The sequence below is a fragment of the Protobothrops mucrosquamatus genome, unplaced genomic scaffold (genome assembly GCF_001527695.2).
Source record: "Protobothrops mucrosquamatus isolate PMUCROS unplaced genomic scaffold, P.Mucros_1.0 scaffold1725, whole genome shotgun sequence".
Lineage (NCBI taxonomy): Eukaryota > Metazoa > Chordata > Lepidosauria > Squamata > Viperidae > Protobothrops > Protobothrops mucrosquamatus.
Genome location: NW_015387872.1, coordinates 335,057 through 348,566, shown reverse-complemented (window position 1 = coordinate 348,566; position 13,510 = coordinate 335,057). Strand labels below are relative to the sequence as shown.

The window sequence follows — 13,510 nt, the reverse complement described above, 5'->3', positions numbered from 1 at the left end:
GCAGCAGGCAAACCAGTGAAACCAAAACCGTCCTTGCCCCCGTCTGTGGAAAAATTGTCTTCCACGAAACCAGTCCCTGGCTTAGAAGGTCGCCAGTCTCTGGCTTAGAAGGTCGCCTATCTTACCAAAAGGCACAACTGACTATTAAGGTTGGATGAAGAGAATGTGTGATCTTACCTCGGTGCCAAAAGTAGCATCTGGACTAGCCTTGGTGGGCCGAGAAGGCATATCGACACTGCTACCAAGATGGGGACTTTCTGTGACATTGAGATTTCCTGGGGGATGTGGCCGGGTATTGAAACAGACTTCAGGGGCATCCAGATATAATACCTGAAGAAATTATAGTATGCAATGGAAAATCAGGATAGGCACCCAGGCAAAGAGAAGCCGATGAACTGCTACCCCATAATGAGGTTGCAATATCTGTCTCTCATTAGCTGTAGCTGCCTACTGCAAACCTGGGCACATCAAATGGAATGAGAAGTCATTTTAGCAATCGGATCCAAACCACTGATCAGTAAAGAAATGCATGTTAGAAATAAATACAGGTAGTTCTGAAAAATGTGGTTCCAGTCCTTGCTTGAAAATCTTTAGTGAAGAGGCATTCATGCCTCTCATAGCCGAGTGAACCCTGGAGCCAGACAAAGCTGGACTAAGACAAATAAGAGTTTGTTTCCGCACATGTTGATTCAAAAGATATTCAAAGATCTTCAAAGCATGATTCTATCTCAGGTAGGCAACCTTGGCTCTTTTATGACTCGTGGACTTCATCTCCCAGAATTCCTGAGCCAGCATGGCTGGCTCAGGAATTCTGGGAGTTGAAGTCCACGAGTCATAAAAGAGCCAAGGTTGCCTACCCCTGCATATCTCCTGGTTAAAGTGACAAGTTCACTAAACACTTGCGAAATCTCAAAGACCTTGTATCCAGTTCTTTATCACCAAAGTCTAATTTACAGAACTAATGTTAAAAATCAATCAATAGATTTTATTTATCTCTGGCTTCCAGATTTATGTAAATGACTCCATTTCTTGCCAGGCCCAACTTTGGACTTGTCATTGACAGTGTTGGACCAGCACATCAAATCTGATTTGAAACTGAAGCATAACATTGGGGTTGCTTATATAGACACAATGCCCAGCCCCGTGGAATGCAATACAGGCAGTCCTCAACTTACGACCACGATTGAACTCAACATTTATGTTGCTAAGTGAGAAATTTATTGAGCTTTGCCCCATTTTATGACCTTTCTTGCTACAGTTGTTAAGTGAATCACTGCATTTGTCAAATTAGCAAAAGGGTAGTTAGGTGAATCTGGTTTCCCCATTGACTTTGTTTATCAGAAGGTCGCCAAAGGGGATCATGTGACTCTGGGACACTGCAACAGTCATAAATGTGAGTCAGTTGTCAAGCATCAGTTGTCAAGAATATAAATCACTTTACCTTGGGGATGCTGCAATGGCCATAAGTGTGAAAAATGGTCATAAGTCACTTTTCTTAGTGCTGTTGTAACTTCAAACTAAATGAACTGTTGTTAAGTTGAGGACTACCTGTATTTAAGCTTAGCTAGCAGTAATAGGCATGGATCCCCCTTTATACTTAGGACAGGGGTAGGCAACCTTGGCTCTTTTATGACTCGTGGACTTCAACTCAGAATTCATGAGCCAGCCATGCTGGCTCAGGAATTCTGGGAGTTGAAGTCCACGAGTCATAAAAGAGCCAAGGTTGCCTATCCCTGACTTAGGAGAACAAGGCCAGAAAAATTATTATGCAGGAAATTTATGACAGACCCTCCCCAACCTTCTTTTCCTCAAAGCAGCTGTGATTTGGAAAGATTCATGTGCTACCAGAAGGATGAGATTCTCCAAAGAATTTCCACAATTTTCCTCGCCTTCCCCCCCTCCCCAGACCAAACTGTTCTTACTATATAAGGAGAAAAGTATTTCATCTGTATCGTTTTCTCACTCTGCAGCTAACATTGTTTGTGCTAATGTGAAGGGGACAATAATAAGGACCAAAAATTATGTCTAGTAGACAAAGCCACAAGAGGATTCAGGGGGGGGGGGGGAGATTCTGTTTTGAGATTCCCACTCAAAACAGAAATTGTATAGAATCAATGGCTTTCTCCATTTTTTCCAACTCCTTTTTGAAATAAAATGCTTTATGGATTTCACATGCTGGTGTATGTACTGCATTTTTACAAAGAGCTAGAAATGAAAGTGAAGGGGAAACCTTTGTATCATCTCCCAAGTCCTAACCCAACCTTAACTCCAAGCTTTTTACCCGCATAATGAGTTTCATGTAGATACGGCTGTTGGGTCCAGAATTTTCCAGCTGGAACCACTGGTCCAGAGTCAGATTATCAGCACTTAAAAGGCGGGACAAGTGGATTGTGATGGAGCCCAGAGTGGTCTGACGGTTGTCATCTTTGACCTATGGGGTCAAAAAGAAGAATTTCTGCAGCTGCTGTTATGCTCAAAAGTGACTAGATGGGTTTGGAAGAGAATAGGAACCTTACCTGTATATCAATGTCCTGGACAGTCGGGTCTTGCAGGAAAAAGCGGAAAGCATCATCCCAGACAGGGGAAACAGTGTTATAGATAACCTAGCAGGGGGAAGAAAGGAAGGAAGGAAGGGAGAAGGAGAGGGAGAGAGAGAGAGAGAGAGGGGAAAGAAAGAAAGAAAGAAAGAAAGAAAGAAAGAAAGAAAGAAAGAAAGAAAGAAAGAAAGAAAGAAAGAAAGAAAGAAAGAAAGAAAGAAAGAAAGAAAAATTATAATGTAATACTTGGAGAAAAATGACAATGGAGTACTACTGCCCTCTATAGGCAGAGGTAGAAACAGCATTGTTTTGATTGATAGGACAGATCTCTCTGGGGAATTAGATCTTCTGGCAAACAGCTTTCTCTACTAGAGCATTATTTTTTCCCTAATATTCAACTGGCATCTATAATTCAGATTCTTGTTTTATGTCCTGCGTTCTAGGATTAAAAGCAGGTCTTGATCTTCTTCTATATGACATAATTTCCAGCATTTGAATAGCATCATCATATTCTTCCTTCCTCACTCTTCTCAGAGCCAAATACTGCCAGTTCTTTCAATGTTCATAAGGTTTAGTTTCTAGCTCTCACACATCCTCTCTGTCTTTGCTTTGCTATCACAGTCTGAAACAGAGGAGAGAGCAACCTGGCACCCAAATCTCATGCTAAAATTCAAACTTGTCTCAAACCCTCCCAGCAAAGCTGCTACTGTTCTGAATTCAGATACCCGAATGGATGATAAAAGTTTCAACCAGCCTTTCCACCTATGGGCTGTTTCTATGAGATGTTGCAGTTTGGAAGAAATGGACAAGATGCATTTCACCTCATAAATCTACAATGTGCTTGGCTACCCGTATTTCCACATGCAGTACATCAAATGGCTACAAATGAAAGGCAACTTAGGAAAAATAAACATCCTTACCCGGCTCTCCCGAGTGACATCTTGAACTGATAGCTGGACCATGGGATTGGGCTCCTTACTAGATTTCTTCAGCTGGGTAAAGTAAGAGGAGATAAATGATAGTATTCATCCGGGAAGGACATAGTGGAGAATCTTAGATGACTTAGATGAGGGAACAGAAGGGGAACTCAACAAATTTGCAGATGACACCAAACTAACAGGAGTAGCCAACACCCCAGAAGACAAGCTCAGGATCCAAAAAGATCTTGACCACTTGAACAATGGGCCCTATCCAACAACATGAAATTTAACGTGGAGAAAAGCAAGGTTTTACACCTAGGCAGGAAAAACCAAAATTACAAGTAGAGATTAGGCGAAACCTGGTTCAAAAGCAGTAACTGAGAGGGACCTTGGAGTCCTAGTGGACGATCACTTAAACATGAGCCAGCAGTGTGCAGCAGCAGCCAAAAGAGCTAATACAATCCTTGGTTGTAACAGAGACATAGAATCAAAATCATGCAACGTATTAGTACCCCTTTATAAATCTTTAGTAAGATCACACCTGGAATAATGCATCCAGTTTTGATCATCACCACATTGAGACTTGGAAAAAGTGCAAAGAAGAGCAACTAAGATGATTAAGGGTCTGAAGACAAAAAAGTATGAAGAATGGTTGCAGGAATTAGGTATGGCCAGGCTAGAGAAAAGAAGGACTAGGGGTGACATGATAGCAGTATTTCAGTATTTGAGAGGCTGCCACAAAGAAGAGGGGGTCAACTTTTTCAAAGCAGCAGAAGGCAAGACAAGAAACAATGGATGGAAACTAATCAAGGAGAGAAGCAACCTGGAATTAAGGAGAAACTTCCTAATAGTGAGGACAATTAAACAGTGAAACAGCTTGCCTTCAGAAGTTGTGGGTGCTTCATCACTGGGCGTTTTTAAGACACTGGACTGCCACTTATCTAAAATGGTATAGGGTCTCCAGCTTGATCAGGGAGTTGAACTAGAATACTTCCAAAGTCCCTTCCAGCTCTATTCTGATTGATTAATCTAAGATCCTTTAGGGATTTTGCTACAGGCACTACTGAGGCTTTTGGGGGATCAATATCACCACAGATACTTTTGATGCTCAACCTGTGATATGCCATTCCTCACAGCTTCCTTCATGTAGATTCCTCCAGTCCTTAAAACAAGGGAGGAACCTCTATTCTTATAGTATTGTCAAACAATTTAGAGGCAGCAGTTGATGGATTTTTCCAGCTTCACTGCCCTCCATACTCAGGGTCACCACCTGTGGGGGAAAAAACTCTGGCAATTGCTCTTCTTGAAGTGTGATGGGACAAGTTTGGGCAAGAGCAAGCAGTGGCCTGGAATAAAGGCTTTTTCTACTTCAGTTGCCTGAGTGGCAGGTTGCCAATGTGGAAGTGCTCTATCCTGGCAACCTGTCATGCAAGCTGTTTTTGAACAGGGGTTAACATTCTGCTTGACAGATCTGTAGAAGACCATTCCAGAATGAAGCAGGAAAGATCTTCCTCCATGTGCCATTCAACCCCTCTTCCACTTCACTCCACTATCAGCCTGTCCATAAGGGTCCTATGGAATGCACAAAATGGTGCTGAAATAGGCAAAATGGCACCATCTTCTCCAAGTAACAAAAGCAGAGCAAGTGTTTTTCTCTGTTGGGAGGAACAGCACAACAACTGTAAGGCTCCTGTCTTTCCTAATTTAAATCAACCTTTCATGTGAACAATGATAGCGCTGTTTTTTTTAAAAATGCATTGTTTTCTTTTTAAATGACTGCTAAAGAGGTGCTAAAACAGGTCTAACAGTCTTCCATGAATAATCAACCTGTGACTAGGTGAGTGGGCTTTATGTCACAGAATGTTTATGTGAAAGCCTTAAAAAAAACAGAACAGCTAAAGATGAAGATAAACTGCTTCTACAGTGGGCTAGAGATGAAGTAAAAGTTGTCAAGAAGAATATAGTTAGTAGGACATGTGTTTAGAAACAGTCTATCAAAGTTTTAGATCAACATACCTAAGGAAAAAAATCTCCCCACCTTTCATTTATAGAACGTTAATTTAAGAAGAAACTCAACACAATCTTGGATGACTTAATAACCTGATTAATCCTGAAGTTAATTTTGTCTACTTACATTAACTAATGCACAGGCAAAACAGCCTTTAAATTTTGCAAAGTTATCAAACTTAGGCGGAATGTTTTCTGTACAAAGCTGCATCATGCAAACTGCATTGCAACAAGCTCTTTCATATCTTTTACAAGTTTATCTCTCATGTTTATTGGAACAGTTCTTCCTTTTATGTAAAAACCTGGACTATTGATTTCTAGGTATCAGCTACAATGCAAACAAAGAAAACATGTACACAGAAAGAAGAACACTGTGGCTAAAACAGTGCTGCTAGACACAACAGGTTGATTATGATCATATTTTTTTATAAATAGCTGTAAACTATCTAAAGTCCAACATGATGGAGGTAATGTATGAATTTCATGTATAAATAAATGGCTTTTAAAAAAAAGACATTAGCTTGTGGCTACTTTGCCCCATCACTCTGCCCATGCATTCCCAACTGTTGCAATTCCCAGAGTTTCCAATTTTGGGACAGGACAAATTTATCAAGTTCAAACTCACATCCAAGCTCTGCCCCATTTCATATTAAAAGGTGACTTTCGGTGAAATAAAACAACCTAGTGTGAAGGAGATGCTATATTGTGACTACTCACTGGTAAGTCTTGTGCTCTGTCTAAATATATCAACAAGATGGCTGCTGATGGAGGATCTGGCTTTGAGGAGATAGTTTTGTTCCACTGAAGAACCTTCAAACAGCATATAAGAAATAAATCAGCATTAACTAGCACGTTTTACACAACACCTAGCATATCTATATCCTATATAGCATATCTCCCATCTCATCAAAGAGACCCAATTGTGGCTCTTAATGTAGTCTTAACAAGAGAAGATGTTTACAAGCCATTCTTTATTTTAAACTTTCTTCTAAAGTTCTGCTCATCTTCACACCAGTTTATTTCAGAGCATGCTTCCAAGATTATTCCCTCCCAACTCCTCAGTTAGTTTTCCATCATGCCTTCCAAGCTATAGAACCCTGCTTACCTTGTGGAAATAATAAAAATATATGGCAGGAGTTTGAATTTGCAATTCATGGTCCAAATTTAATCCAGAATCTTATCTACCGGTAGTTTTCATAATATGTATATTTCTCTAAGGAAAGTTTCCTCTAAAAGTTTAATTTAAAGTTTTGAGACTCACCCATCTTTGGCTTCTCCAAGTAAAAAGAAACTCAAGTAACTAGATAGGAAAAACCAAGACTCTGGAGTCCTTTGTCCATCAGGGTAAGCAATAATTTGGCATATTCTTCTTATTTTCGCAAAAAGGAGCGACTCAGATGTTGCCACCTCCAGAGACACCCCTAAAGACCATGTTTCTTCCCTAAGTGTTTGCACTCACCTGATCCAACTTGGAAACATCTGACATAAGTCTATGCCACTCCAGACGTAAATGCACACGAGCCTGGCCCCCATCTTGTAATGGGAACCACTGTCAGGAAAGCAAACAGGAAGGAAATTAGAAGCTCTCCATGGATAGGAAAGTCCTTAATATTTACCAACAGTGATTTGCTTCTGTAACTCAAGGAGGCATAACGTTTGGGGAGGGGGAGCTAAAAACCAAACTGATCTCGAGTAATGTAGTAGGGTTACACTCAGTAGATGGGGCAAAGACTAAAGCTCATTTTACTTTAAATGAAATCAATTCAGTTAATCGGAATACACCCCCTTTTATTAGGAGTTTCCTCTTATTAAATTTAGCAACATTTCAAGAGGCTTTTGTGGCTGTTTATAGTTCTGGGCCCTCAAGTTGTACCTTTCTGCTTTCGTAAGATATGCAAGTTGCTCCATAAAAAAAAAAGGGGGGGGGAAGAGTTCTATAACATTTCTAAAATCTCTCTGCCCTTCTATTCTCTGCCCACCCCCCTTGTTCTCAAGAGCCTTTATGGTCCCCCTTGTCTTCATTTGGCTGAAGATGCTCTATTCATGACTGTACCCTTGCAGCTGGTTAAACCATCCTATGGTTTGTTCCAGGTATGAAAAAGCCATCTTCCCTCCTCAATGCTTACCTCCTCTAACACACGAGCCCTGAACACCTCCCCAAAGTCCAGCTTCATCCTGAGAAAAGAAAGAAGATGCTGATAAATGCATATCTACCAATCTTAGGATTGTAATGAGTAGGCCCAAGATGCTCAGATCTTGTGCTCCTCGTTTATGCAGACCTCATATATTCAACGTCTTGAAGCTGCTGATCTTTAGACTGAATTTTTTTTAACTATTTCTATTTTTTTCAATACTATCCCAATCATTCCCAGCAGTGAAGTGCCAGCTTCCAACCCGCCATCCGTCATTCAACTAGGTCACAATTCCCTGCTAGACTTGAAACCAAACCCCACCCAGCTTCTCACCTGCCCAAGAAGTCATCCTGATCGGGGTCTTTGTCAAAGAGTTCCACCTCCAGTTCCTGCCCTGGCACCTCGTGTACCATAAACTGTAGGGACAGTGAAGTGGGGAGTCAGAGCAGATACCACTAATTGTATAGGCCATAGGGGCCTTCTTCCAACAGAGAAAAGAAAACAATGATAGTTGTATTGCATGAAATGAAAAAGCTAAGATAAGGGAGATTAGAAATGACACCTAGCATCCCTAAACAATTATATTTAAATTACCACTTCATCTGGCAGACAATTACCTCATACGTTTCATTCCACTTGGGATTGAGGTCTTCATCAATGACTTTGCTGGTGAAGACCTGGGTTCCAACACGGACAATGGCATATGGATCTGACTTGCCCTCAATCATCCCTTTGATGTACTTATCCTTGGACTGCACGTTCTTAGCCTCCATTAGATATACACGGACAATGCCCTGGAAGGGAGAAAGCAGATCATATCCACAACTCTAACTCACCAAGCAGTAACATTCATTTCACCAGAAATTTTGCCTTACCCTGGGAATTGGGCAACGGAGTTCAGCTGCTTCATGGAGATCAGGGATCAGTGGGATGAGCAGGCGGTTGGGGAGAACCAAGAAAGAGGCAATGGAGTCCATGATCATTGTGTCAGACAGTGAGCTGTTGAGGAAAACAGATCCTGCTGCTCACACTACTTCTTAATAATCTGCTAGTCATGTTCTCTCAACAAGTTACATTATGCAAACATAAGCTCCTCCATTATCTCTTAATGCCTTTCTGCTTTCAGAATGTTCCCCTTCAATAAGCTCAGTTTTCTTCCTCTTTGAGTTTAATCTTCCTACCTTGCTACTCTTGGCTCTCTTACACAATTAGGTCCACAGCGGGCTTAAAAGAAGATGCCTTCCCAAGCAGTTTTGGTCCATACACCCCTAGGTCTTTCTAGAACAGCAATGTTCATTTCCTCCTTATGCTTCTCTTATAAACTTCCAGAAAGTTAGGGCGACCATAAATTTACCTCAGTCCAGGGATGTCCAATAGATTGGTCATTCCTGTCCAATTAATGTCCAGAGTCTGGAAAAAATGTGCAATGTAGAAATTAGTTGTAGATCTACGGTAGACGGTTGATAGCGATGACGTAATCGAGACCGAAGGCATTGCAAAGGTCTCTTCATAATACTGTATACTGTGGCAGATTATTTGAGAGATTCTCTAATGACAGAATTTAATAAAATACATATAACTTTCCAGTATTAAGTTTTAATAGGAAGCTCTGCTACATCCAAAGCTTTTAAAAATGGCTTTATTTATGCACAAGTATTGTTTAATCCCACAACACTTGAATCAATGGCATTTGAATGGGTACAATCAAGAGTCCATAAAAAAGCATCAGATTATTTTTAACACTCAAAACATACTGGCCTTTGTTAAACTTACTTTTGTAGGGTTCTGACAGAGGAATCAGTAATAGATGACTATCAGTCAAATGGGTAAGTGACCAAGGTAGGAAGATAGGGGAGGCAAGAAATTGGCTTTATCACTGAGACACAAGCAGATATCAACCATACTTGGCATGCTTGGAAGTTTTTTAAAAATCCTTTTTGTTTATTTTGCTTCTTAAATAACTTTTTAAAACTTTTTATAACTGTCATTTGCGTGCGTGTGTGTATGTATATCTATGTACTATTAAAGCTTTCATTCCTGTAACTTTTAACTCAGCAAAAGAGCGCATCATAGGGCAACAATTTTTGAACCAAGGTAAGACAAGTGGGATAATCTACAGAATGTGTCCAAAATCTGGGACCCGTGATTCCCAACTGAAAGTTGACAAATTTTATAAAATTACTTCTAACACAAACATTGTCATAAAACAGTTCATGACATAATATCAAATATCATAAAACATTTCCTGTACTGAGTTTGACTTAGCTATACAGTTCAACTTGGGATAAACATTTTGTGACATAATACCAAATGTCATAATACATTTCCTGTGCTGATGTTTGACTGTGCTATACAGTTCAACATGAACTATTTTCAAGGCAGATGCATCTCTGAAGGTATCTCAACTTTTCCAGTGAAGGCAGCGCATTCGAAATTCTATCATCGTTCAAGGCATTAAGGCAGGTGTGTCAAACTGCCGGCCCGTGGGCCGGACACGTCATCCGGAAACCATACCCACCCCATTGCCAGCAATGGCAAAACCGTCTTGATACGTTGCGTGACATCACAAGTTTGACATGTCTGCATTAAAGGAATTTGGTAAGGAAATATCTCTAAAAGGATGACCCAACAGCTCATGAGTTTTTCAATATGAAATAGTATTTCAGAAATTACTTCTACATATAGAGAAGGCCTGAGTAAGTGGTTAGGTTTTGGAGATGTGATGATATTAATTCTTTATTTCATTATATGTTACTACAGAGTCTAACACTGTTCACTTAGGAAAAGATGTTCTGTGTTAAATCAACTTTGAGATTCAACATTTTCAGATGTTGATATTCTTTTGAAGTTTATTCATATCACAGGAGAGTTGATATCTGGACAAAGAAAGTAGATTTTCTATCCTTTACTTACAACTAAACAATGTATTGTTCAACAATGCAAAGACAAACAGATGGCTTTAACTATATAGGGGCTGCAAAATTGATGTTACCAACAACTGATGAATCAATAATATATCAATATAGATTAGTAATGTATGAATATATGCTCTGCATGTTTTTGTTTCTTTTTTAGAGGTTTCTTTTTAAAATAATTTTGTCTATTCCTTTTTCTTTGTTGTTTGTATTTAGCACATGCCATGGAAGTTAGATTGTCCCTATTGCCTTTGTGGAAGGATCTGCCGACATGGATTTGTCATTCTTCTTGGGGATCTAGCAACATGTTGAATCTGCTAGATATTTGTATGGATTGTGATGTATGGATTGTACATTGTTTGGTGGTTTTAACTGGTTTTAATAGTTTTTTGTTGTTTTATCTGTATTTTGTTAATTGTTTTTGTGTCTGCTTTAACTGTGTGAGCTGCTCAATATCACAAATTTGAGATGGGTGTGAAACAATAACAACCACAATTGGTTGGCAGTTTGGAGAAACACCAGGAATATGGCAGAATACTTACTGGACGACGAATGAAAAACAGAGTAAGAGCTCCTACAATTGGGACGTCTCCGATGAGGGGTTCCAGAATGACTCGCAACATGCCATGTAGCTAAAGGGGAAATGAGAAACATGAGAGTCCCAATTTCTGGGCTTTGAAGCAAGCATAGGATGATAGTCCTTCCATATCAACAAAGACTCAGTTCACCTTGACAAACATGAGGAGGCACAATGTCACAGGGTAGGTCAAGATTTGAGCCTCCTTTCAACAATGGTAGGAAACTGAAGCTAATGGTATCAGTGAAATACCGGTATCACCAGCACTTTTTGCCTTTCAGTGTTCAAAACTATTTGGCTTAACTTTTATCCTCACCCCCAGCAATTTTAAGATGGGTGGACTTCAACTTCAACTTCAATTCTGGGTAGAAGTCGACATACTTTAAAGTAGCTGAGGTTGAGAAACATTGCTCTAACATTTCAACACAGCTGAGGAATCTCTACTTGAATGCCCAGAATTGGCTGCCTTTCAAAGATTGGTGAAAAGATACCAGATGGGCAGACATATTTTTTTAAAAAAAGTTCACGAGGAAGAAAGACAAGATTGGATCGCTGGGCATAGCAAAGTGTATTGCCAAAGTAAAGGTCTCCTGCATCATTCTGCATATGCCAGAATTCTGAGAGGAAACTATTTCCAAAAATATAAATGCCATCACTGAGAACCAATTCAGAGATATCTATTGCCCAAGATCAGCCTGGGCAAGAATTATGGAAGTTATAAAAAGCTTCTAGAGAACATTAGATTGGGAGAAGGAATGTGATTTATTTAATCTTAAAAACCTGAAATGAGATACTTTACAGTTTCCAGATCTGCTTTTCTCAATCTGGTGCTCAGAGGTATAGACTTTCATAATTCCCAGGGCGAAAGGCTAACTTGGAGCAGGATTTAGATCTCAGTCCTAGTCTACTTTACCTGCATGCCTTTCACTCCAGCCTTGCAGAAAAATTTCTTCACTTCCACGTCAATCTGGACATCACCCACGTAGCTGTCACAGAAGGAAAACATCAAGAAAAATAGTAATATGGGAACAGGAGCAAGACCACACAAGAATAGGCCAACAAAAGGTCAAGAGCAGTGATTCTCAAAGTGTGGTCTAGGGATGTGTGAAGGGTCCTTTCAGGGGGTTTGAGAAGTCAACTAAACAGTGTAAAATTCTCAGTTCTGATTTCTAAAATTGATAGATATAACCCACCTAACCAAAACTCTTTGTGATCCTCAATAATGTTTAAGAATTTAAGTGGTTGCTGGTGCCAAAATGTTTAAGAACCGCTGGTCTAGAGAATGACATCTCCTTCAACTCCATCTGTCCATCTGAGCAGTTTTTTTCAGAGGCTGCTGCTATTAGTGCTTTGCTATTTTTATTCCCACCCACCCCCATTAACTGCCACCTGAACATGGTTCGCATACTATACTATATATATTGTTGAATAACTCATCCAGTGATTGCTTGAAGTTATGATAGTGCTGAACGGGAGGAAGGGGGGTGTTTACGATGGTACCTTGTAATTGTAGCCATTGTAACATCCAGGCAGTCGCATGGTTGTGATTTGGATGCTTGGCAACCAGCCTGCAATTACAATATTGTAGTGTCCCCTGGTCACATGATCACCATTTGCAACCTTCACTGCAAGTTCCCACAAGCAAAGTCTATTGGAAAGCCGGCAGGAGGTCACAAATGATAATCACATGATGGAGGGACAATGTGACTGTGCGGAATTTGCCTAACAACAGCAACTGAGACTGCGGCAACTGTTGTCATAAGTTGGCATGCTCATCTGATGTAGCGCTTTTGACCATGTGGTTGGACAATGGAATTGCCAGTCCCAATTACTCATTCAACTAGGACAGGGGTAGGCAACCTTGGCTCTTTTATGATTCGTGGACTTCAACTCCCAGAATTCCTCAGGAATTCTGGGAGTTGAAGTCCACGAGTCATAAAAGAGCCAAGGTTGCCTACCCCTGAGCTAGGACTACCTGTATAGATATCCAGCATGACCAGTAACTGCAAAAGGGAATGCAATTGCTGCACAAAGAAATAGTACTATCTGATCATCATCATCACCACCACCACCACAACAATAACTTAACAGCTCTTTAGGTCCTTGGTTACGACCTGAACTATTAAGTTTTTACCAGTCCCACACTGTGAATTGAATTAAAAATTAATAATAATAACAACAACAGCAATGGTAATAATGATACCTTTAACAACATCAAACATCATCTGCCTATCCCAGGTCCTTGGAAAGAACAATAGGTGGATAAAAATACCAAATCCAGTCTAAACATCTGGTTGATTGTGCAACCAACCATAATAATTTATTAAACTTGTATGCCAGCTGACTTTCAATGATTCTGGGCAGCTCATAGCAATCAAACAAACAAGCAAAATCAAAACAGAACAAAAAAACAAAGACACAG

At 40.1% G+C, this 13,510-nt stretch overlaps 1 protein-coding gene across 1 annotated transcript in view; it reads right to left on the bottom strand.

The window, feature by feature from the left end:
• The window catches only part of ESYT1 (extended synaptotagmin 1), a 33,041-nt gene extending 20,918 nt beyond the window's left edge, over positions 1-12,123 (bottom strand). The window contains exons 1-13 of the mRNA XM_015822909.1: positions 12,002-12,123; positions 11,054-11,143; positions 8,951-9,006; positions 8,472-8,595; positions 8,214-8,390; positions 7,930-8,012; positions 7,591-7,639; positions 6,924-7,013; positions 6,182-6,274; positions 3,458-3,529; positions 2,517-2,603; positions 2,282-2,431; positions 178-330 (exon numbers count right to left, since the gene is read on the bottom strand). Of these exons, the coding sequence (XP_015678395.1) occupies positions 178-330; positions 2,282-2,431; positions 2,517-2,603; positions 3,458-3,529; positions 6,182-6,274; positions 6,924-7,013; positions 7,591-7,639; positions 7,930-8,012; positions 8,214-8,390; positions 8,472-8,595; positions 8,951-9,006; positions 11,054-11,143; positions 12,002-12,094 (1,317 nt within the window). The 5' untranslated portion in view covers positions 12,095-12,123. The remainder of the gene's footprint in view (positions 1-177; positions 331-2,281; positions 2,432-2,516; positions 2,604-3,457; positions 3,530-6,181; positions 6,275-6,923; positions 7,014-7,590; positions 7,640-7,929; positions 8,013-8,213; positions 8,391-8,471; positions 8,596-8,950; positions 9,007-11,053; positions 11,144-12,001) is intronic.
• Between the last annotated feature and the right edge of the window lie 1,387 nt (positions 12,124-13,510).